Source organism: Zonotrichia leucophrys, chromosome 4, assembly GCF_028769735.1.
Source record: "Zonotrichia leucophrys gambelii isolate GWCS_2022_RI chromosome 4, RI_Zleu_2.0, whole genome shotgun sequence".
Lineage (NCBI taxonomy): Eukaryota > Metazoa > Chordata > Aves > Passeriformes > Passerellidae > Zonotrichia > Zonotrichia leucophrys.
Window position 1 is genome coordinate 43,146,188 of NC_088173.1, and position 23,582 is coordinate 43,169,769.

Here is a 23,582-nt window from a genome sequence, read left to right on the forward strand (position 1 = left end):
GCAAAGGAAGGGAAAGGTGAAATTTTAGACATCACATCATGTTAAATCATTAAAAATAAAGGGCAACTTAATTTTGGAGTAAGCAGCATAGAAAATTAAACAGAAGGTCTAATTTTCTTCAGGAATTCTTTAATAAATTGCATATATCTAGTGTATGTACAGCAAAAGTGGGAATGCCATGAAACTGAAAAAGCTTATTAGATAATTTTTGACCTGGTGCAAAATCTGCCCAGTGAAAATACGCAATAATAAACTCCTTTCTACTATAAAAATTACTAGAATTGGAAAACAAGACTGCAAGTCACGCAAGCAGAAGGCTTCCTAACCACCAGCAGCTCACTTCCCTGGGAGTTTAGGTCACTTCAATAGGCCATAGGGGAAAAAAATGATGCAATTATCAGACTAGGACATCTGTAGCTGAAAAAAAAAAGTGCTGACATTGATTTTGGTAATTGCTCGGGGGTTCTTTTTTGTACAAAGGACGTGATTATAATACTTCTGCTTGGGATTTTATGAACATGGCAGTACAGATTTGCAGAGCCAGGGGTTGTAAAATGGCACGCAGACATGACGTGGCCAGCAGCTGCCTCTTTACAGCTCTCACCTCTCCTCAATGACGCCTCCAAGGAAGAGCTTTGCCTCCTTTTAACTACCCTTCCCCTTGCTGCCCTGCTGAAAACCTACAGGATTCTTCTGAGGGCTGCGGCCAGGAGCTCGCGCCCAGCCCTGGGTGGAATAACGTGTTTATCCAGACCAGTGGCGGGAGCAGACGTCCCCTCCTCAGACTGCACTTCAGATAAATAAGGTTATTTCGCTACGAGCTACTACAGGCTACAATATACTCACATAAATATAGTAATGCCTATACGTGGATATGAATCGGTATATATCGGATACAGATAAGAAACACTAACGACGACGAGTAGATACCAATAACCACTGCAGCTTCTCGCTGGGTAAAGTCCACTGTCCATCCAGGCTGCACGCAGGGAGCCCACGAGGGAGGGTTCTGCCCTCTCCACACCAGTGCAAAATGCTTCCCAACCCTTCCATAGTTCTGTACTTTACCAGGAAAGCTGGCTCCCTGGGCCGGACCCAACACAACGTCCCCCCAGCTGCAAAGCAGGGGAAGCCCCCCAGCCCCTTCCATCTGGGATAAGCTTTGCAGGGACCACCCCGCCTTTGGCGCCAGCAGCAGGGAAAGCCAGATACGGGGCAGCTGCTGGAGGTGGTTTTGTCAAGACTACAAGAGCAAAGCTCGGCTTTAAGCCTCGACAGCAACATGGGGAGCCCGGTTTGTGGAAGGGGTGAGGAGCCGCTGCGACGGCGGAGCTGAGGGCGCTCAGCAGCTCTGCAACATTGCAATGTAAAAAACCAAATCATCATTCCACTCTTGGTGGTTTGAGAGGATCCTCAATACAGTGCCTGTCCTCCTCTAACACACGAGCAGAGCTGGACCGAGCAGGATCAACAGGTCTCTAACAGGCAGGTGTGCATGCAGGAGACGGCTTCTCTCGGCATTAGACTACGTTACCAAAGCATCCCCTTACCGGAGCGGGAGCAGAAATGTGCTCCTAGCGTTATTTACACAATATAAAGTGCATTAGGATTTAATAATTCAACTGACAGACTTTCTGCCGGGACCATAGAATTTTGAAACAGAGGTGAGGGCTTGAATAGGAAATTCTCTCATGAGAAAAAGAGGTTCAGACCGGTGCTCTTCACCCTGTCCTCCTAAGGATTGTTTTTGGCCGTTCTTTCTAGTGCAAATAAGCTTGTGTTTTCTCAAGTTTAAGGGACATGGCAGTTTCAGGGCGTCAGGAACAAACACTTAAAACACATCAGGGATTCAGCGTTCCGGAGCTTTCTCGCTGGGCCCTCCTGGGCACCAGCAGCCCACGTGGTCACTGCTCTGGGAAGCTGAGGACGCACTGCCAAAAATACAAAGGAACCCGTTTCCGAATCTCACCATTCAAGTCTTGCATTGCTACACTCCGAGTGCATCCCTACTGCTCTCCAGCCCAACATCCGCTTCCCATCGCCTGGAGAGCCGTCCTCCCCCAACCCAACACCGGTGCTTCCCGTGGCAATGGAAACCCAGAGCCGCTGCTCTACCCATGAGAGATCGGCAATGAACGTGAAGATCCCGAGCCAGGTTTGGATACTAAGGTGCATCCTGTGCCAGGGGAGTAAGTACATGAGCGGATCCTATGGGATACCTGCATGCCAGAACCAAGGCTGGCCATCGCTGGATTCCTGGGTGACATTTACAAGAAACTAATGGCATTGGAAGGCCAATTCACTAACAAAAGATAAAGAGTTTTTTTTAAAAACGGGCAGCAATAAGGAAAGCAATTTTGCATCCTTTTTTGCATCTTTTAAAACAGTGAAGAAAACATCCCTTTCCAATCATGAGTAATTTCCTCACCAATGCTACAGGAACACGGGGAGGGCAGGAGCACTTACAACACACTCGGCCACTTAGGCCAATTCCAACCCAGGAGCTTTTACGATCCCTTGAGGCAAAGGCGAGCAGGGATGAGAGATGCCGAGCACACACAGGGAAGGAGAGCATAAAAAGTTCGTACATTCATAGCTCCGGTTTGTTGGACTAGAAGTGAATTTTTTTACCTCAGGCACTGTGACGGGCAGCAGCAGTCAGTGATGCGCTAATGTACGCATCAACGACTCATTCACTAAATTCTGGTTTCACACCATAACAGGATGTGGAGTTCTTTTAACGTGGGGTTTAGTGTTTTTTTTTTTTAATTGACCTGTTAAAACCATTGGGACGAAAGCCGTGAGAGCACCGATGAACCAGGACCCGCACAACGCCCGCTGATTCATCATGGTCCACTGGCTGTTCGAGTGATGGAGCGAGAAACCTCTTCCAGGTTTGAAAAGGGACCTGAAAGAGCAACCTACGGAGAAAGGGATGGGAGTTTTTGACACTAAGCCAAAGGCTTGGTTGCTGTAACTGCTATATATGGTTTTAAAGGGGGAATCACCTAAAACAGTGAAATTAACTTTCTTACTTCTTGTCACAACTGTAACATTTTCCTAAAGGTTCTTTGGTGACTTTGGTGCAAGCTGTTATTTTTTTTCTTTTTTTTTTTTCTTTTTTTAAAGTTAAAACAGATTAACTAGTTTTAGTTCCCAAACTAAAATCCAGATTATCCTCTTGGTTCCCAACCCTGTCTCCCCAACCTTTCTCATTATGACATTAACAGGCAACAGCATTCGGATTGAGCGTGGCCATGCAGTGTGCAGGTGGCTCCAGACTCAGAGTGGTGAACAGTCTTGGTTGGAGATAAAGATGTTTCTCAAAAGGTTTAAAAATAAAACAGGTCATGGCTGCATGGAAAAACAGCTGGTCCACATGCACACTAGGCCACTCTGTAATGAAACAATTTGAGTGATTACAAATATCTGATCAGACATGGTAACGCCTGCTTAAAACAATCTTAAAGGTGAGCAACGCACTACTAGAAGTACCTGGAGCTCAGTCAAACTCCTGCTGGTTCAGGGGGAAGAAGCTGGTTGCCCAAAGGCTGGACAAGCCCCTTATGCTATAAATATTCATGTTTTAAGAAACACAGAACCTTTCACCAGCCTCCCAACCAGGTAATTGCACACATTCTCCCTCCAGGCAGAGAGTTAATATCACGAGATTTAAAATTACATCACAAAGACTCCAGGATGACAGCAAAACCTTGGGGCAGGCAGGCGAGATCGGGACTGGAGCGGTTCAAGGACAGCTCCAGCTCCGAGCTGGGGAGGAAGGTGGTGATGGCAGGGCACAGATGTTGTCTCCCCAGCACCACCCACAACCAGCACAACAGAAAAACCAACGGGGCATCCACCACAGCTTCCAAAATGCACCACGAGCGAGCGTGACAGAGATGCCTTTCTACACGAATCCAGTGGCGCACCCAACACCCCAAAGGTCTTCCCATGGCAGGAGGAGGAAAACACCCAAAGGCTTTCCTCGCCCAGGTCACATCCCGAACCACATCAATCTGGAAGAGGAGCCGGGAGCCTCGGCCGCGGCATTCTTCCACCTTCCAACACCCGCTCCAAGCCTAATACAAAAATACCTTCTGAAATTTTGGACAAAATGCATTAAAAATAAAATAAAAAAAATATCACCAGCCTCTAAGGGGCAGAACATGGAGATGAGGAGTGGGTTATCATTCACTGCCATTAATTCAGGAGGCTGAGCACTCTGCTGTCCTGGGGTACTCAGGTGATCTGGTCAGCACAAAACTACGGAATTAATGACAGCTCTTCTGCCCTTCACTGGCATGTGACTGAGGTCTGATGGGTTATCAGGACTTTACCCATAAACAGACTATCGTTTCCAACTCAACAACCAGGAGATGTCAACTTTTAAACCTCTCTCCCTCCTCACACACAGACCACAGATTCACGTGGAGCCGATTTTTGCCATAAATGCTCTACGACAGTGCTGCTTGGCCTTCAGACCGGGCATGGGCAGAAGCCAGTCCTGAAAAACTGGTGATAAGCAGAAACTGATACATTTCATGGTAAGGTTCAGGGCAGGGGTACTTTTGTATCGTGTTTAAGTGCAACACAAGCCTTTTCTAGACTATTTAAAGGTCGGGGTGCCGGATTTTGTTTGTGCTGATACTCGTACTTCCACAGTCTCCAACACTCGAAGCAGCTGACTCATACGGACTTGGGAGGTTGATCCTTTTCTAAGACACACGGAGATGTTTTGGGCATAGTTTAACGTGATAACCAGACTCCTATAACATTATATACTGGAGTTAGCAAGAACTACCAGAAAAGGACTTTACAAAAAACTGGGGCAACTTGGAATTACTATAGGTCAGTCCCTCTCACCAATTTCTGCTTGCTTTGTTTGTTTAATCGTCCAATGCACTCTATTCCAGACCCTCTTGCTCTTCACCACTGTCCCCTCTTGCATCCATTCTTTTCTCTTTATGGCTGTTGTAAATTCTCCTCATCTCTTCTTCGTACTTGATAAAATTTTCCCCGAACCGTGTCCACGCTTTGTAGGGAACTGTGATGGTGTTACGGTAGGGCGGCCTCACCTCACTTACCTTCAGGAAGATGCCGTACCTGTTGGATCCCACGTCGAAGTAGAAGCGCTTGTTGTCCACTCGGAAGGAGGTGCCCTCGGGCAGCTCCGGGGGCTCCTCACCTCCCCCCCGGCGATCCTCTATGTCCCCCTCGCCGTACTCTTCAATCAGCTGCACCAAAGCATCCCTGAACTCGATCATGCCCTGCGCCGGCAGGACGATCGTCTGCTCCTGTCCCAAGCTGTGGCCGAAGTAGCCCATCATGCCAGGTCCCCTGCTCATGGTCTGCCTAATCCGCAGGAAGCGCCCGCGCTGGTTCTCCTTCAGGTCCAGGTAGTACTTCCTGTTGTCCCTCTCGATGTACTCCGTTTTGAGGACGCTGTGAGGGGGCTCTTCGGAGCCCACGGAGGCCGGGGGCGAGGGCGGCGGGTGCTGCAGCCGCCTCCGGGGATGCTGCTCCTTGTCATTGCTGTGCTCGTGCCGGTGCCCATGGCCGCCCTTCAGGCCCAGGTGGGCGTAGTGCTCGATGAAGTCCCCCAGGCAGTCCTTCAGCTCGGCGGCCACCGACAGGGAGAGGGTCAGCTTGCTCTTCCTGATGTTGTCCTGCCTGCCCCTTCCTATCCAGACCTCGGCGATCTTCAGGAAGCGGCCACGGGAGCTCTGCTTCACATCCAGATAAAACCGCTTCTTCTGGATGTCCACCCTCTTGGAGGCCAGCTCCTGGATCTCCATGCAGCTCCCCTGGGAGGAGGCCGGGTAGTGGTACTGCTGCTGGGACTGGGAATAAATGTTCCTGTGCAGGCCAGAGCCTCCCAGGTTCCTTCCTCCTCCTCCTCCTCTCCCTCTTTCCATCTTTACCAATCAGCTGGAAACAATACACAACAGAGACACAGATAACAACATCAGCACCAGGGGCCTGCTCAGCTCCTCGGTGGCGGCTCCGCTCGGCGCCGCTCTCCCTACAAAGGCTCCTGCATCCCTCTCCGCTGCCACTGGCACGCAGCATCGCAGCCCGAGGATCCCGGGCGCTCTTCCCCTCCCGCGCTCCGGCTGCCGGACCATGGAGCCCCGATTCCAGCAGCACTTCCCGGCAACACTCCCTGCCCTGCAGCCCACCTGTCCTGCCTTGTGGTGCCACAGACCCTCCAGCTGCCCCAGGGGGGTGGGTTATGGTGACCTGTTTCGGGGAGCACTCACCCCTCTTCCCGGGCTGCGGCTCCCCTCTGCAGGCTCTATCCCCGAGCCGCTGCCTTCCCCCTCCATCACCCCCTCTGCTCTTCCTCCCAGGGCACGGGGGCTGCACTGGGGTTTCCCCCAGCACTGCCCTCCTGTCCCCCGCTACCCACGGAGCCCCCCGCCACTGCATCTCCTGCCCCAGTGCCCTCCAGCCTCCAGTTCCTTCCCCCGGTAGTGCCCCAGTGCCTCTCTGGCCCCTCACGGCCCCGGTACCGGCCCTTGGTGCCCTCAGAGCCCTCCAGCACTGCCCCCGGTAGTGCTCCCCTAGCCCCCAGCGCCCCACTACTGCGGCCCAGTGCTCCCCATCACTGCACCTCCAGCCCCAGCGCTCCCACAACTTCACCCTTACCCCCCAGCGCCCCAAAAGTGCCGCCCAGTACTCCCAGTACTGCCCTCCAGCGCCCCAAAAGTGCCGCCCGGCGCTCCCAGTACTGCCCCCCGGCGCTGCCAGTACTGCCCCCAGCGCCCCAAAAGTGCCCCCAGCGCTGCCAGCGCCGCCCCCGAGCGCCCCCAGTGCCCCAGCGCGGCCCCCCCAGCGCCCCCCGGCACAGCATCTCCGGCCCCATCACTGCCCCCCGCAGCCCCGCGGCCCCTCCGCGCCCCCCGGAGCCGCGCTCCCCACGCCTGATCACTCACCCCGCAGCGCCCATCGCCGCCGCTGCCCTTCAGCCGCCGCCGCCGCCACCGCCCGCAGCCGGCGGCCCCGCCGCGCAGAGCCACGGGCTGGCGCTCCCCCGCCGCCCGCTCCGCCCCGGCCCTCCCCGGCCCGCCCCGGCCCCGCCCGGCCGAGATCGGCGGCGGCGGCGGCAGCGCGGGGGGCGCCGGGGGGTGCGCGGCCCTTACGACGCCGAGACTACAACACCCACAGTGCCCCGCGGCCGCCGCGGCACCGTGCGTGCGCGTCACCTCGGGTAACCCGAACTGAGGCGGGGCGCCATCAGTGACGTATTTAGGGCGCGACGCGGCATGACGCGTAATGTGCGCTCGGGCTCCGTAAGGGCGGGCGCTGCTCCCAGGGACCGGAGCGCGGGGAGGCCGCGGCGGCCGAACGGGCTCGGAGCCCCCGCGCTGCGCTCGGAGCTGCTGCTGGCCTGCCGCGGGCTGCGAGGGAACACCGGCTGAAGCGGTGAGTGCGCTGCTGGGGGGCCCGGGAGCCCTGGGGCACAGCAGGGCAGCCGCTCCCCGGGGGCCCTGGCGGCCTGCCCAGCGCTGAGGGCGTTCAGTGTTCGTGTAGCAAGTCAGGCGTGTTAGCCGTGGCTGTTGTTGTGCTTTAGTGTAAAAATGCTTGTTTGGTGTTGAAATGTAGGGGGATGTTGGTTGTGCTGCTGTACACCAAGGGAAAAGTCTGCTTAGCCTTGAAAATAAATTAAAAATTAAGATATTTTCATAACCTTGATCAGGCCTGATGATAGTGACAGCTGACCTCCACATGAGCTGCTGATTGTTCTAATTTTTTCTTCTTGTCTTTATTAGCCCCGGCAATGGATGTGGTAGCTGAGTGTTCTGTTTTCCTGTTGTTCTCTTTATTAATTCTAGAAATGTGCCAGAAATGGATGGGGTAGCTGCTGGCCTGCAGGATAAGTATCCCCAGTGGATGCTCACAGAGAGCCAGGAAGAAGCTTCCTTGGGGCACAAAAAGGTGGGTCCTGGCTCACTGCAGAGCAACCCAGCTCTGGAGAATGTGTGAATGTTCAGTGTAAAAATGCCCATGAGGAGGGACCATCCCTGAAACAGCTTCAACAGTTAGGTAATTAATTAATTCATGAGAGAGGGGGAGAGCAGAGGGTGCAGGTCAGCAGCTTTTATTACGCCAAGTGGTAGAAAATATATAATTATTTAGTTAGATAATTAATTAGTAAATATATAATATTTATATATAATGTAAATCTTAAAGTAGATATAATTTGTTTATATTATTAAATAAATATAATATATAAAATTTTATATAATTTTATGTGCAATCTAAGTATAAAATAGAATAGATACTTGTGTTATATTAGTAAATATGTAATATTAGTAAAGATAATTATTTTGTTAGATAATTAATTATCTAACTGTTGATAATATATTAATTATCAGTAGTTAGATAATTAATTCATTAATGAGGGAGGGGGAGAGCAGAAGGTGCAGTTCAGCAGTTTTTATTCCACCAAGTGGGAGTAAATGATTAGCTGATTAGTAGGTGTTTATTAAAAGTTATCAGGTGAAACAACAGTAATTTTGACTTGTTGTTCACTAGGGACGATGGGATAGGAACCCAAATGTTTTGATGATGGGGCTGTGTGAGCCTGGCTGGGATGGGTGTCCCTGGTGAGGAGGGGAGTGGCAGATAACCGGTCTCCCAAATTTGCTTTCTCAGAAGCCTGGTGCCCAGAGGAGTGTTCTGGAGGATGGGCTGCCTTTCTTGGAGTTCTCTGGCTCTGTTGTTTATAGCTATGAAGCCAGTGACTGTTCCCTCCTCTCAGAAGATATCAGGTAACAGCTCACACTCAGTTTTTTCCATCTTTCCCTTGAGTGCCCCTGTGTTTTTGGAAGGGGCTCAGCTCTTGGGAATAGTTTCCCATTTGGCCTTGTTGGTGGGAGATGCCATTGCTGAGCCTTTCTGTTCCTCAGAGCAGAGGCTGTGAGGGCTTCAGTGCAGACTGAGTGCCTTTCACAGGATGGGTAATTCCATGTGCTTCACTGGCTTCATGGATGAGTGTTAGTTCCTAATTAATCCATTAATTGGGAGTGTATGTGTAAAGAAAATACAGTAAATTTGTGGTGCAAGTACATTATTATTTCCCCTTTTTTTTGTGTAGCACAGCTCATGATGCTGGGGAAAAAAAGTTGTGTGCAACACTTCCAGTGCTGTGGGATAAATAAAGGACTGTCTTTCAAGGGATCCTAGGGTGAACCTTTTACAGGAATAAGAACTGTTCCTTTTTTCCTCTGCCTGTCCTTGAGGCCTGTGTGGCCAAGTTGTAGTAGTGGGGATTAAAGGTTCTGTCCCTGTTGTGGTTCTGAGGGGGAAGAGGTAGGAAATTTGGGAGTCCAGGGAAGAAGGGAGTGGTGTGGGAAAGGTGATTTGAGATTGTTTCATTTCCCATTGCCCTTCTCTGATTTGACTGGAAAGGAAATCAGGTAGGAAATCAGTTTAATTTTGATGTGCTGGTAATTGCTGAGTGTCCTTCTCTGCATCCACCACCTGCAGCTGTTTTTAACAATGTGTATTTGTGTTTGCAGGCAGGTCTGCAGGGTTTTGCAGCATTTCAGGGGCTCTGTGGGTCAGCACCAAGTGCTCAGAGCTGTGGGATGCTTTCTGTGTCCTGCAGGTGTGACATAGGGGTGTCACACAACCTCTGCTGAGGGTGGCAGGTGTTGGAGCAGCAGGTGAATGTGGGAATATCTGCAGGTGAATGTGGGAATATCTGCAGGTGAATGTGGGAATATCTGCAGGTGAATGTGGGAATATCTGCAGGTGAATGTGGGAATATCTGCAGGTGAATGTGGGAATATCTGCAGGTGAATGTGGGAATATCTGCAGGTGAATGTGGGAATATCTGCAGGTGAATGTGGGAATATCTGCAGGTGAATGTGGGAATATCTGCTCCTTTCCAGGCAGAGCCTGTCAGAGGGGGCTGCTGTGGGCTTTGACATCGAGTGGCCTCCATCCTACACCAAGGGCAAGATGGCCAGAACAGCTGTAATCCAGATGTGTGTGGCTGAGGACAGGTGCTACTTGTTCCATGTCTCCTCCATGGCAGGTACTGTGCTTCCTCTCTTATTTGGGCCATGAGCTGCTCTCTGCTTCTCCTGGTTATCTCTGAACTGAAGCCTTGAGCAATGGCTGACATATCCTACCACGTGGGACTGTAAAACCCCACCCTTTTCCTCCCCTTTCCCACCTAAAATAAAGGGATTTATTCATTGAGTGATGCCTGTATATTAAGACAACCTTAGATGTGCTTGAAAACAGGGTGTGGGTTCTGATTATTTTTCTACATGGGAATGTTTTATTCCAGTTTTAAAAACTTAATTCTCTGCTCCTTTAATGAGTTTCCTGTTTAGTGCCAAAATAAACAGTGAACCTAAGTAGAGTAGGCTGTGGGTTTTATTGTGTTTTGGTATTTTTGAGGTTTTTTGTTTTTTTTTTTTATTTGGCTTCAACAAGGAGCCTCAAAAATGATGGCTGTTATGCTCTTTGTTCCCAATTCCTGTGTTGTGTGACATCAGCTTTGGGAAAGAGCCCTGGGTACCTGGTGTGATGCAGCTGTGGGGAGAGAAGGGGGTGTGCTTAGCAGAGGCTGAATTCATTATGGATGTGAATAAAAGCTTCCAAATAGGGAAAATAGGGATAAGGGAGGGATATGGCAATTTTATAACCTTTGGTTTAAAATGTTAGATTAAAAATATGCCTGGGAGAGGTTTCTGATTTCCCTGGGGGACTCATGCTGAGGTATAATAGTGATAATTTTAATGTTGGTGTTCAATCCTTTGTCATTTAGAGCAAATGGGGTGGAAAATTTAATTGCTGGAGGCTCTTCCATCAGGGAGGCTGGAGAGCACAAAGGAAAATGATGTGAGGAGAGGAAGCTGAGGGAACAATAGCCATAAAAACTGCAATGCTCCTGCTTCTGGCAGGGGAGATGTTTGTGTGGCTGCTGTGGTACAGCAAAAGGGGAAGTTTCCCTCTGGATGGTTTGCCAAAGTGCCTCCTCTTGCCAGTGGAGGATGCACTTTGAACTGAGTGACTTGGGCAGGGACCAGAGCCAGTTTCTGCTTTTATGGCAATATATGTGATCTGCAGAAATGTGGCCAAACCAGAAGAAAAAACAGCCAGTCCTAGCAAAAAAGCTTTCTCCTGCAGGAGGAATTGGACCTTATTGGACTGTGCATAAATGGCAAAACCACATTTATTTATTTATTTATTGGGAAGATTGTTCATAATTTTCCATGTTTTAGTTTTTTTTTTAATTTCCTTACAGATTTCTCAAATTGTGGCCTGTTTCTCAGATTGTGGCTTTTGCACAATCTTCAACTTAGATTTTTTTTGTTTTTTATTTAGTCACTTTTCTAGGAAATGGGGCAGGACTCCTCCACTGGGAAGTGCCCATCCTGGAAGGTTGTAGTGATGATTCCCTTAGGTGAAAACCCCTTTTACATATGCAGGCTTGTATTTGGTTGAATTCTCTTTATTTGTGGAGGGTTTTCCATCTTTTCCCATGGCTCACATGCTTTGGGAATGCTGTAATTGGTCTGCCTCTCACAGCACCAGCTTGCTCCTGTCTGGGGGGGTTTTACCAGTTATTTTTTTAAAGCTTTGGGGTGGATCTGCAATTTTCCAGTGCACAGGAAATTGGCTGTGGCTGCAAATGTAGAGTGGCAGCCAGCAAAGGGCAGAGACAATGGTGCACAAATAAAATCAGTGGTGCCAAGTGTTTGTTGAAGTACATAAATGCATATTGCAGGGCTGGGAAAAGGTGGTGTTTGCAATGAGAGCCAAGGCAGGTGAGCACTGTGTGCCTGTGCAGCTCTCTGTGTTTGCAGGTACTAGATTTGCACTTTTGAGACTAACTCAGGGTATCCAGCTGTGGGGTCCTGAAGGTATGGGTTTAAATAAGATGTTCTGAATTTTAAATGGGAGCAAACACACAGGGGAGTAAAAGGCTGTTGTTGTTCAAGGATGAAGTGTCTGGGGCTGTTCTTCCTGCAGAAAGAGATGAGAAAGCTGCCTGCTTTAATTCAGCTCTGTAAGCTTGAAAATACCCTTTGATCCAGATTTGCTGTGCCATCAGTTTGGGGAGAAATCAAAATATAAAACTGAGTATCTGTGTGCATCTTTGAACACTGGGCTTTTGCTTGCTGACAGGACTGGCATGTTTGGGCTTGGCACAGCAGCTGGTTGGTGGGTTTTGTTTTCCAAATGCTGTTGTTGGAGCAGCCCAGCCTTAGCTGTGAGTTTGTCTCCAGAGAATCTGTGCTGCTGGGGATTTCCCATGCTTACGGTTTCAACTCTTGCCCAGAAATGTGAAATAGCAAAAACTGTGAGGACATCATGGGGAAAATAGTAAAATAGTGTTTGATTTTATGTAATGAACACTGAGTTTTGAGAGTTAAAACTTCCAGCGTAGGGTTGGTTTTTGTTGCGTGATTTAACAATCAGAAGGACCAATTATGTTTTGGGTTTTTTTACTTGGTTTGTTTCCAGATAGGTGCAGGATGATTTGTGTGTTTCAGGTATTTCCTTCTTGCTTGTCTGCAGATGACCCATCACAACCAGCTGAAGTTTTCAAGTCATTCCAGAGAGAAATCAAATAAACAGGGGAACTTTGGTGGCTTTTCCTTTAGAAGCCCAGGGTTTTGCAGATGGTGTTTTTGCTTGGATTTTGTAATTTCCATTAGACTTTCTGGCATCTTCCAGTATTTAGTTTCTCATGTTTGGGCTTAATCTATTTTAGGTTTTCCCAAGGGACTCAAAAGGCTGCTCGAAGATGAAACAATTAAAAAGGTTGGCGTAGGAATTGAGGGAGATCAATGGAAGCTGATGAGTGACTTTGAGATCAAACTGAAGAGCTTTGTGGAGCTGGCTGACATTGCTAATGACAAAGTAAAACTCTAAAACCTTTTTGTTGTGGGAGGGAATCTTGTTATGGTGCTGCTGTGCAAAGGAAGGCTTCCTTGTCTTGGTTGGAGTTCAATTCCAACAGCAAACCTGTTCTGTGGAGTAAAGCAGAGATCTATTTTAACTTATTTAGAAACTGCTTAAAAACACCTCTCAAAGCTTGCAAAACTAACTACTGTCTTCCAGTGAGCCAGTTTTTAATCAACATCTGTCTCCTCTCAGGTCTGTTCAAGTGTTTACAAGAGGTACTTTTTGAATTCAGCTGCAGGTGCTTTTCCTTTAATTTTTGGTGATGGAAATGGCCAGCTTGTAGTGCTGGCAGTGGTGGCATTGTCCCAGCAGTGGCTGAGCATCATCAGCAGGCTACAAGGAGGCAGCCCTGCTTCTTGGAGGGAGGCTCAAGGTCTTCCTTGAAGCCCTCTCTGCAGAGGTGTTTCTGCAACACAGTCTGGAAATGGATTTTCTGTAGGAATATCTGCATTCCTGTGATTCTCAGGCTGGTGTCCCCTCTGCTCTGGTGTGGGTGCTGCTTGCAGCACCTGCTGAGCTGCTGTTTACAAGTTGTGCTGCCTCTGGCATGCCCTGAATTTCAGTTCTGTGTCAGAGATGGTTTGATGCAGGGCCACCTGTGCTGTTATTTAAGGAAACCAAGGTTCATTGCTTTCCAAATCTTTCTGATTTCTAGCACATCCCTTAAAGCTTTTCTTGCTGTGTGCACCTTACCTGTGCTTGGTCTCTCCACAAATTTCTCATCCCTTCTGTGGTGCAGCTCAGTGCTTTCCCTAGGAGCCCCTGTGGAGTTGGGATTGAAAATGATACAAATTAACTGTTTTGCTCAAGTAACAAGAGGAGCTGTTACTTCTCCAACTTGGAGTTTCCTCAGTCAGCCGGTTTGTTTTTGGTTTTTTTTAATTCTGTCTTTTGGCTCAGGATAATTTGTTATGAAGATAAGCAGTGTGATCTCTGATAGCAGCTTCTGCTGAAGAGAAAACAAACCAAAAATAAACTTGAAAGAGAACAGGAGAACAGGGTTATATATAATGGCACAATGGGAGGGGAAGGGGTGGGGGAGCCTAAAAAGAACAGTTAGGAGGGTTTTTTTAATACCAGACTCAAGGCAGTGAGCTGCTAATGCTGCACTGCTGCTGTTCAGCTCCACAGCTGGGCACATTTTCCAGGCTGGAATAGCAGCAGACTGCCCATGAGGCCTGGATCCTTGGGCACCCCAACAGAATTTCCCAGGCTGGCTCTGGGGGCAGCAGGGTGCAGCCACTGTGGCTGACAAGGGATTGCAAAGGCAATTGGAGGCAGCACGTGCTGGGATGGCTTTCGGAGGCCTGGGAGTCCTGGGCTAGAGCTGTGCTTTTCTGCTTTGTGCTTGGCTTCAGCCTGACAGAAGATGTCCATCACACACAGGCAGGCTTTAATATTCCTGTGCTTTTATTAGGTAAATCCCTGTTGCTGGATGCTGGGTTTTTCTAATTAGAAAGGCAAATAGCAGGAAAATCCTGGAGGACAGAGGGGGTGCTGTTTAAGTCCAGGGCTTTTATTTTATCAACCCAGAGGTTGTTTTGTGCAGATGCTCATATTTTTGTTGTGACAGCACTGCTTTGAAAAACTAAGTATGCTTTGACTAACCCAGAGCTTTTTGCTGCTAGGAAGGGACTGAGTATGCTTTGCTCTTCTGGGGGAGGTGCAGGTGCTTTCCTTTATAAACATATCATCTGCTTTTGGTGTTTTGTTTGGGTTCTTTTCCCCAGCTGAAGTGTAAGGAGACGTGGAGCCTGAATGGCCTGGTGAAGCACCTCTTTGGCAGGCAGCTGCTGAAGGATCCATCCGTCCGCTGCAGCAACTGGGAGCAGTTTCCACTCAAGGAGGAGCAGAAGCTCTATGCAGCCACAGATGCCTATGTATGTACCACAGCATTCCAGCCTCCTCAGAAGGGAGTGAATCCCTTCTCCACTGTGCTCCTAGCTGCTGGCTATTTCTTTAGTCCCTTGTTAGCACTTTTGGATGTGTTTCCTTCTGGTTTTGTCGTCTTTGTTAGCTGCTACTTAACCCAAACCTTGTTAAATACAGTATGGGAGGTGAAAGTCAGAATTTGCAAGAAACACAGCCTTCACTGGTGGGTAATACAGGGGAACCACAGTATGGATTGTCAGGGAGAGTTGCAGCAACTGGGAGAAGTTTGCACTAACAAGGAGCAGAAGCTCTATGCAGCCACAGATGCCTATGTATGTAGCACAGGGGATCAGCATTCCAGCCTCTGGAACTGAATTCCTTCTCCTGTGTGCTCCTAGCTGCTGCGTATTTTTTAGTCCCTTGTTACCACTTCTGGATCCATTTCCTTCTGGTTTTGTCATATTTCTTAGCTGCTAATTAACCCAAACCTTGTTGAATACAGTATGGGAGGTGAAATTCAAAACTTGCAAGAAACACAGCCTTCACTGGTGGGTAATACAGGAGAACCACAATATGGATTGTCAAGGAGAGTTAAGTTGCATATGAGTTTTGTGCTTCTCCAGAAGTCCCAGTTTTTTCAGTCATTTGGATGAATTTTGGTTTATCTGCAGTTCTGTGAAGGGTTTTGCCAATATGCTACTAGGTGCCACCTGCTTCCTGGGAGAAAATCAAGGGAAAAAATCCTTTTAGTCTCATATTTCTGGGCTTGGAGGAAGGGAAGTGGGACAGTGGTTTCTTTTCTGATTTCTAGTTCAGTTAAAAGGTCTGCCATGTGGGGTTTAGCCTCTGTCAAGATCCTTAACAGTCTGGAAAAATTTCAAATTTTTTTGTGCCTGGTTCATCCTTTGTAGCCATTTTTTCCCAGGCAGTGCATCTTTCCCACTTTGCTCTCTTCACCTGGCCTGCCTTTTGGAGCTTCCCAGGAAAACATTAGGGAGTAACTTGTTTCTTTTTCAACACATGTAGCCTAATTAGCACATTGCTGGCTTTAGGCTGTGTTTTTCTGTTAGAACTCATTATTCATACCTAGGGAAATACTAAACACACTGAATCCATCTTGGTGTGTTTGTAGCTCTTCTCCTGGAGCAGGGCATGAAATCTGAATGAGGTGAGCAGATGGTGGCCCTGGGAGCTGAGCACTGGGAGCTTTCTGTGTGCAGCCAGCAGCTGAGATGACCCACTGTGGGATCTGTGCAAGAGGATCCATTTCAGAGGGAGCCCCAAGTCAGCACTTGGCCCTTAGTGCAGCATTCTGTAGCATGTAACCTGGTCCTGATGGACAGTGGAGTCAGGGTGGTAATTAGTATGATGGGAGCCATATTCCAGTTTGGATTTCTGCTGGTCACACTGCATTGCTGCCATGATTTGCCTTATTAACTCCTGATGAATTGTTTTTTATTATTTTTTCTCTCAAGTACAGAGTACCAATAGTTTCTTTTCCGTCCTAGGCTGGCTACATTGTTTATGAAAAACTGAAAAATATGAATAAGAGTGACCTGAAATTGTGTAGTATGAACAAAGGTAAGTTGTCCATCCAGGCATAAGGAATTTATCCCATGTACAATTGCATATTCCTTTTCCCAGCGGGGAAATCAATATATATATTAAAATAGTGCCAGGTTTGTTTGGCCTCTTGGTGATTCCTCATGACTTGCAGAGGGAGCAAGAGGCCTTGGATGCTCAGGGTACCCATACTCTGTGCCTGTTTTCCGTAGGATGTGGGAAGGTGCTCTCGGGGTGTTTGTGTTTGTCTCTGCTGTACACAGGGATGGGAAGAATTCCCGCTGTCATTCCAGTTTGTTTATGGAAACACTTGAGTGAGTTAATTTCAGTGCTGCTGATGCAGGGACAAATACCTAATTTAACATGAAATAGGGCCACAAAAGAAACCATGTTGGGAAGTAATGTCTTTATTGAGGCCCATCAATAGGACTTAAATGTTTCAGAGCAGCTTAACATTATTTACTTGGCCAGAGACAATTTTAAAATCTTAGTGTTTTGTTCAGTTCTGTGTTTCATAAAAAATTACAGTTAGCTTAATGCTGAAAAAGAGGTGGTGAGGGGATAGTTTCCTTTTTGTTTTGGCTCAGTTTTAATTTCTTGCCAAAAGGGGCAGTGGCAGTGCTGTCCCCTTGATCTGAGGTGCAGGATTTGGCCTTGTTTTACGTCTGTGTTAGCAGCTCTTTTCCAGGAGCTGGAGGGATTGCTTTGTTCCCGTTGTGTACCTGTTTTCCCTGAGCTTGTGTGATGGAAGAGATGCAGTGCTGGAATACTTAGAAGCTTGGCCTGATTCTCTGTGCTTGATTTTTTTAAGCCCGGGGAAATGCTGTTTTACCAGCTGTAAATGCTGTAGGGATGCAGTCGCTGGTGTTCTTGACATAGGGATGTTATTATTACAAATTAATTGTTACAAAATAATCAGTTGCTGCGCTTGTTACAGATGCCACATCTGAGGGTGTGAAGAAGCACTTGGCTTCCCTGGCTGCAGAGATAACAGACCTGGCTTCTCACATCCCTGACTCTTCTGGACAACTGGAGAACTTGCAGAGGTCAGTTTTGTGCTGACTTGTCTCTGCCTTCACAATCAGTGTTTTGTTTTTGATCCCCCAGGTCCCGTACAACAAAGTTACATGTCTTTGAACAGGCATCTGTTACCCGTTTGTTGTTTTCCAGGAAAATGCATTTTTTTTATATGTAGGAATATGTGTTTTCACTGACTGACTGTAAGGGATTTGACCCTGAACTTGCTGAATTTTGTTCTGAAGTGTAATAACTGCTGGTGTAATTTTGCTTTACTTTCTTTGATTTTGCCTCCTAGGGCTACAGAAATACTAGCAGAGATATCAGGGAACATCAGTGCCTTGAAAGCCACCCTGCTTTGCTCAGGTTCCCCTTCTGGGCTGGAGAGGAGCTGTGGTGCAAACAGAACGCATTGGGAAGCCAAGTCAGCAAGTGTCAAAGCACAGAAAGCAGAATGTGCTGAGCAGCCTGAAGGTGACCTCAACTTCTGCTCTGATGCTACCCTGGCTGTCCTCTGGGAGGAAGAAATGAGTGGGGAGGAGGCACAGAGAGGTAACACTGCTCTGGAAAGTGGGGCTCCAGCAGCCAGGGTCACAGACAGAGAGGACAGGGATGACTTCATGTCCCTGGACATTACGGAGCAAGAGCTGCAGGTCTTGGAATGTCAGGCTGCCAAGGAATTGGGAAGTGAAGCTGCACCCGAGGTAATGAACACTCCTGAACTCCAAATATTTCTATCAGATGTTTTGTTTTTGATGGACAGGCCTCAGAGCTGAATGTTGAGCTTAATTATCTTGAATTTTCAGAAATTACTTTGCTCCTAAGAGAATTGTGTTGATTTTGTAGGAGGCGTGTTCCACAGACAATGAACAAAACGTGTCCTGTGTCATTGAGAGTGATGAAGAGCTGGAAATGGAGATGCTCAAAGTGAGTGCCAGAGGGTTTATTTTAAAATTTTGTTTATAATTATGCTGCTCTGGGAGTGCAGGTAATGGGAGGGAATATGAAGCAGAAAGGTGCTGCTTGCAGAAGAGGGACAGAATAAACACAGGAATACCTAAAGAATTCAATTTGCTGCAGTTAGACTGGAGTATCATTGGCCTCCTGTGTCATCCTTACTCCACCAGCTTGGACTTGATCTGCCTGCTAGATTAAAGATGTTATAACTGGATTAAAAATTGGTTCCCATATCGTTTTACTTGAGAGAGGTGTTTTATCTACCCTTCCCTGCTCCAAAATAACTTTTCTTCTTAAATGTGCAGTCTCTAAAAGATGTAGATGATTGTGAAGGAGTTCTACCTGAAGGAGAGTCCAGTAAAGCCAGGAAAACTCCTGAAGTGGATGTAGCACCAGACAGTGATGAAGATGAAGGTGTTGAGGAAGAGGAGGAGGAATATTTGGGTATGGTTTTTTTAAAAGTCTTAGTGCATGGTGAAATAAGTTTTTAAAAACCACTGTCTGTAGAAGCAGCCTTGAAAGCACAGTGACTTTTAGGGATGGGTTTCTCAAAGTGGGAAGGTCAAGCTTGCCTGGATTTCTAAGGGGAGCTTGGACTGTATGAAGATTGAAATACAAAGGTGTGCTTGGCAGGAGAGAGTGAAGTTCTGTCTTGGTCGGCTGATGTCTGCTTCATGGAGTAAAACTGACCTGGGGGTGTGGGGGACCTGCTCAGAAACAGCACGGGGGAGGTGACACCTCCCATCTGCCTGTGCTCTTCTGTTGCTGCTGAATGACAATTGTGAAGAAATTCTGCCTTGGGGGTGATTTTGACTTGCTTTGGGGTTGTCCCTGTGGAGACAAATGAAATGGGGAAAAGCAGCTGAAATGTGAGCAGGAGCTGAGTTGTAAGGGTGATCCTGTTCCAGATGATGCAGTTATGCATTGCAGTCCTATTGCTTTATCTCATTAATCAAGCCATATGTTCTCCTCATGCAGGGTCTCTGAGGAGCCTCCTTGCTTTTTTTAATCCTACATTCCAGCCTGAAAATATCTGGAGTTTGAGATCTCTTGTTTCACTGGAATTGCCCAAATTCTAACCCCTGGGCATGACAAAGCATGAGCAGACTGTTGCTTGTGGAGACAGTGCTTTATCTTTTTAAAATTCAATCCCAAAAGAGTGTTTTCTTCTCTCTCCCACTAAAGATCCACTGCTGCCAGAGCCTGCAGAAAGCCACATCATGTGTCTCAAGACTTATTTTGGGCATTCTTCTTTTAAACCGTGAGTGTTTTCTGTTGAAATGGACACACTGGGGTAGGTGTTCCTGCCCTTCCTCCAACCTGGATGATGTTTTTATTACCATTCACTTGAAAAAAATGGCAACAAATAAATCCAGGTCTTTTTCACACTCTCTTGAATTGGAGATAAGTGATCCACAAATGCTGTGAAAACTGCAGGTGTTCTTTGAGATCAGTGATCTCCTGCTTCAAGTGCTGCCTGCCTGAGTCCTGTTAGAGATCCCCACTTGGGCCCTGCCTGCAGTACTTGGGGTGTCTGAGTGGCTGCAGCGTGCAAGGACACCACTCTGAGGCAGCCCCAAGGGTCCCTTTAACCCACAGTCCAGCAAAATACGCAGTTCCATAGAATTCACTTGTTATCTGTGGTGGCCAAAATCAAGTATTCCCCTTTGCTTTATTTCAAGGGTCCAGTGGAAAGTGATCAATTCTCTTTTGGAAGACAGAAGAGATAATCTTGTTGTCATGGCAACTGGTGAGTTACCACTGCATCCTGAGAAACAATAGAAAGTCATTCCCTTTTTGGGGGACAGCAGCACAACAAACATGGCTGGGTTTTTTGGAGTGTCAGAATTGTCTGTTGTAGGTGCATAGAAAGCATGGTGTCTCACTTCTGCTCCTTTTTTTTTCCCCTCTCAGGCTATGGAAAAAGCTTGTGCTTCCAGTTTCCTCCTGTTTACACTGGACAAACAGGAATTGTCATCTGCCCTCTTATCTCCCTGATGGAGGACCAGGTGCTGCAGCTGACGTGAGTGACATGGTGGCAGGGCCAGGCTGCTGCTGGCTGCCCCCGGGCACACAGGGATGCTGCCTTTGCCCTTGCTGGGTGTTTCCATGTGCAGCAGGCTCTTGGGGTGTCAGCTGCAGGGCTTGTGTGTCTCAGGGAGCACGCACAGCCCTTGTGTGACTGTCAGCAGTCTCACATCCCTGGGTTTGCCACGTGGGTGAACCAGAGGCTGAGCTTGCAAAGGATGGATGCTGCTGAGAGGTTTTTGAAGGCACTTATTTCTGGATTCACAGGCTTTTTATGTCCAGACCAGAGTGGTAGGGGGGCTGTTTGAGGCTGTCAGACTTGTGTCAGGGTTTGCTTTGGGTCAGAGGGGTGACATCTGAACCCAGTATAGCTGGGAGCTGTTGGCACTCCAGATCACAGCTGCAGCACAGGCTTTCAAGAGGGACAGTGTAGTAGGTCTCCCAACACCTGACCTCTTCACTTCTTCAGAGATCTGAGGGGGCAACTTGTGGGTGACACCAAATCACTCTGACATGAGTGGTTCTAGGTGTGTTGTCAAGATAAATCTCTTTGATTTTTAATACCTGATAATGCTTTCTCCACATGTATTCACTTCCTATTGTAAGAGCCATTCACTTCTGACAGTTTTGCACTGAGCTGTGGGACTCATGCTGAGTTGAGTGGTTCATTCCTGCTTTTTCCACCTTGGGAAAAGGAGGTTTTTGTGTTAGAGGGGATATGAAGGTGCTTTGAAGTGAAGAACGCCAGTGACATGTGGCATTTGCTGCTGCATGTTGTGGCTGTGTGCAGATGAATGGCTGGACAGCCTAAGCTCTTTGACTATTGCTCAGCAGGGTGTCTCTGACTTTTCCACTGTTTTCCTCTGTGGAAGGGGTTTATTCACTGCCTTAATTCATTTTGAAGGCTGAGGAGACTGAATTTGTACAAACTGCAGCAGTTTGTCAGTCTGGCTGCAGTTTGGACTGAGCAGCTGTGGAAACCAAGGGCTATGAGACAATGCAGCAAATCACCAAGCTAAGAGGTGAAATATCAATCACTTGGGCTGGTATTTATTATGTCATTAAAAAGCAGCCACCTGATTTAAAACAAGCAGATGCAGCATCAGTAGCTCACAAAAGATGGAACACGGTAAAAAACTGTGGGCTAGCTAGGCTTATATCCAAATGTGATGAGCTGCTGCAGTGAAGAGTTGAAGAAAATAGATTTAGCATATTCTTTGCATGTTTTAATTGTGAACTTGTGCAAGGAAAATGGCTTTCCTTTCTCTGATTCCTATTAATCCAGTGTGTGTCTTGTGGAGGGGAAGTGCAAGAGCATTTGGGTGGCAGGAAGAGCCATGCACCACTCCTGCTTTTTCAAAAGGTGTTTCACACAAAGATCCTTGAAGAAAGCAGTGTCTGACCTCACAGCTTGAACTTCCTTTAGAAATGCTGGCACAGGCTGGAAGCTAAAGCTTGGAGAGGGAGTCTGTTCGTGACTGTGCTTTTTTATTTCTGCAGAATGACAGGGATTCCAGCTTGTTTCCTTGGTTCAGCTCAGTCAAAACAGGTCAAGGATTCCATCAGAGGGTGAGTTTGAGCCAAGCTTTCTGGTACTCTGGGCTGTGACAAAGGGCTGCTGAGGGGGGGTGGGATGTCTCCCTGCTCCATCACCACTGAAACTCCTGGTTCTGGCCCAGCCCTGGGACCTGGCACTTAGGATATTGTTTGCATTCACCCAGGCTGAGAGTGTGGGAGGCTACAGCCACCCTCCAGTGCCTTTTGGCTGGGGAAATGGAATTTAGTGACTCTGCTGTATTCTGATTTATACCTGATTGTAGTCAGGCTTTAGGCCTGTATCTGTCAGCACCACAACAGTCCCTTCTTATTCCAATGGCTGGCAAATCTGGTTTTACTTTTCCTGCAATGCCTTGCTTTCCTGTCGTTCTGGAATGTTTTCTCTGGACTTCACTCAATTCCTCTTGTTTGCCATCAGAAATCTGTTGTTCTCATTTTTTTCAGTGCCATCATGATTTTATTGAATTGTCTGGATTCTTCTGTGTCAGTGTATTTTTTCTGATCTTTCAGGGGTCAGTACAGAGTCATATACATGACTCCAGAGTTTTGCTCAGGGAACTTAGAGTTACTTCAGGACCTTGACCGAACTGTTGGTAAGTTGAAGGTAAGATTGTGGGTGAGTTGCCAGGCAGCTTAAATTGATCATTATGTCTAAGCCTTTTTGGTAATTGGAGACTTTTCACCTATTTCTTGGTGAGAGTAGTGACACCATTCATTCCCATTCATCTCACAAGATGAAAAAAAAATATCATATGAGTTTGTCGGAGACCATCAGGCTGTTACAATCCAGGAAATACAACAAATGACACCTGGAATTCTTACTTGTGACTCACTGAGAAGCAGTGAGTGGGAAAAGCTCCTGTTGGAGCTAACTTAACATTTTGAGCCATATGAGGGCTGTTGGATGAATGGAGCTTAGATTGTGGTTGGGGGGGGAGACTGTAAAAGCTCCTGGGCCTTTTTATGAGAGAGACCCTAAAGGTGGTGCAGCAGAAAGCATTCTAGGAATAAAACCCAGGCCCTGCTGGTGGTTTCTCAGGAAAGCTGGAGCTTGCTGTGGTTTTGTGTCCTCCAGGTATCACCCTCATAGCTGTGGATGAAGCTCACTGCATCTCCGAGTGGGGCCACGACTTCAGGAGCTCCTTCAGAAGTTTGGGCTTGTTAAAGAAGACTCTGCCCTGGGTGAGGGTTGGCTGAGTTGGGTTTCTGATGCAAGAAGAGGGTTTTGGGTAGTAGTTTGGAAATCCCAGCCTTTTCATGTTGTGCTCTGGGTGTACTGACCATGCTGGTTGGGAATTGGAGGATCCCTTTCAGTGATTAGGCTTTGTAGGTTTTCCCAGTGTTTAAGCAAAGGGTGTTCTAGACTTGGACTACCAAAACTTAAGAAATTTAAATTGCTTTGAATTCCTGTGCTGAGGAAGATGATGATGTCCCTAAGCCCCTGGTTTCATATTGGAGGATTTTATTTTACCTGATCAAGTGGCTGGTAGGAGCATGCCACTGATTTCTGGACACTCCTCAAGCACTTACTGCATAAGCTCAGAAATTTAGACCTGAACTTAACATGCTTTTATTGTCAGTGTCATCCTATATTCCCTAAATTTAGCTAATCACAGCAGTGAAATACTGTGGTCTTGTGGAAGATAGATTTA

At 47.5% G+C, this 23,582-nt stretch overlaps 2 protein-coding genes across 7 annotated transcripts in view; one reads left to right on the plus strand and one right to left on the minus strand.

Annotated features, from left to right (window-relative positions):
- Positions 1 to 3,124: 3,124 nt before the first annotated feature.
- On the minus strand, positions 3,125 to 7,028 carry PURG (purine rich element binding protein G). The gene is made up of 2 exons (XM_064711404.1): positions 6,939 to 7,028; positions 3,125 to 5,931 (listed from the first exon to the last, which is right to left on the minus strand). Exon 2 carries the CDS (start codon positions 5,916 to 5,918, stop codon positions 4,908 to 4,910), a length of 1,011 nt encoding a protein of 336 aa, XP_064567474.1. The 5' UTR covers positions 5,919 to 5,931; positions 6,939 to 7,028; the 3' UTR covers positions 3,125 to 4,907.
- Positions 7,029 to 7,309: 281 nt separating this feature from the next.
- The window catches only part of WRN (WRN RecQ like helicase), a 28,727-nt gene continuing 12,454 nt past the window's right edge, over positions 7,310 to 23,582 (plus strand). For 4 of the 6 annotated variants that reach the window (XM_064711405.1, XM_064711408.1, XM_064711407.1 and 1 more), the window contains exons 1-17: positions 7,310 to 7,428; positions 7,839 to 7,941; positions 8,662 to 8,777; positions 9,903 to 10,048; positions 12,743 to 12,891; positions 14,667 to 14,816; positions 16,317 to 16,389; positions 17,309 to 17,417; positions 17,687 to 18,092; positions 18,235 to 18,315; positions 18,651 to 18,789; positions 19,531 to 19,606; positions 20,028 to 20,095; positions 20,260 to 20,368; positions 21,874 to 21,942; positions 22,441 to 22,523; positions 23,006 to 23,112. In XM_064711405.1, the coding sequence (XP_064567475.1) occupies positions 7,852 to 7,941; positions 8,662 to 8,777; positions 9,903 to 10,048; positions 12,743 to 12,891; positions 14,667 to 14,816; positions 16,317 to 16,389; positions 17,309 to 17,417; positions 17,687 to 18,092; positions 18,235 to 18,315; positions 18,651 to 18,789; positions 19,531 to 19,606; positions 20,028 to 20,095; positions 20,260 to 20,368; positions 21,874 to 21,942; positions 22,441 to 22,523; positions 23,006 to 23,112 (1,971 nt within the window). In that variant the 5' untranslated portion in view covers positions 7,310 to 7,428; positions 7,839 to 7,851. Of the gene's footprint in view, positions 7,429 to 7,838; positions 7,942 to 8,661; positions 8,778 to 9,902; positions 10,049 to 12,742; positions 12,892 to 14,666; positions 14,817 to 14,851; positions 15,141 to 16,316; positions 16,390 to 17,308; positions 17,418 to 17,686; positions 18,093 to 18,234; positions 18,316 to 18,650; positions 18,790 to 19,530; positions 19,607 to 20,027; positions 20,096 to 20,259; positions 20,369 to 21,873; positions 21,943 to 22,440; positions 22,524 to 23,005; positions 23,113 to 23,582 lie in introns of those variants that run through there. The other 2 variants (XM_064711409.1, XM_064711410.1) reach the window with 2 other exon arrangements.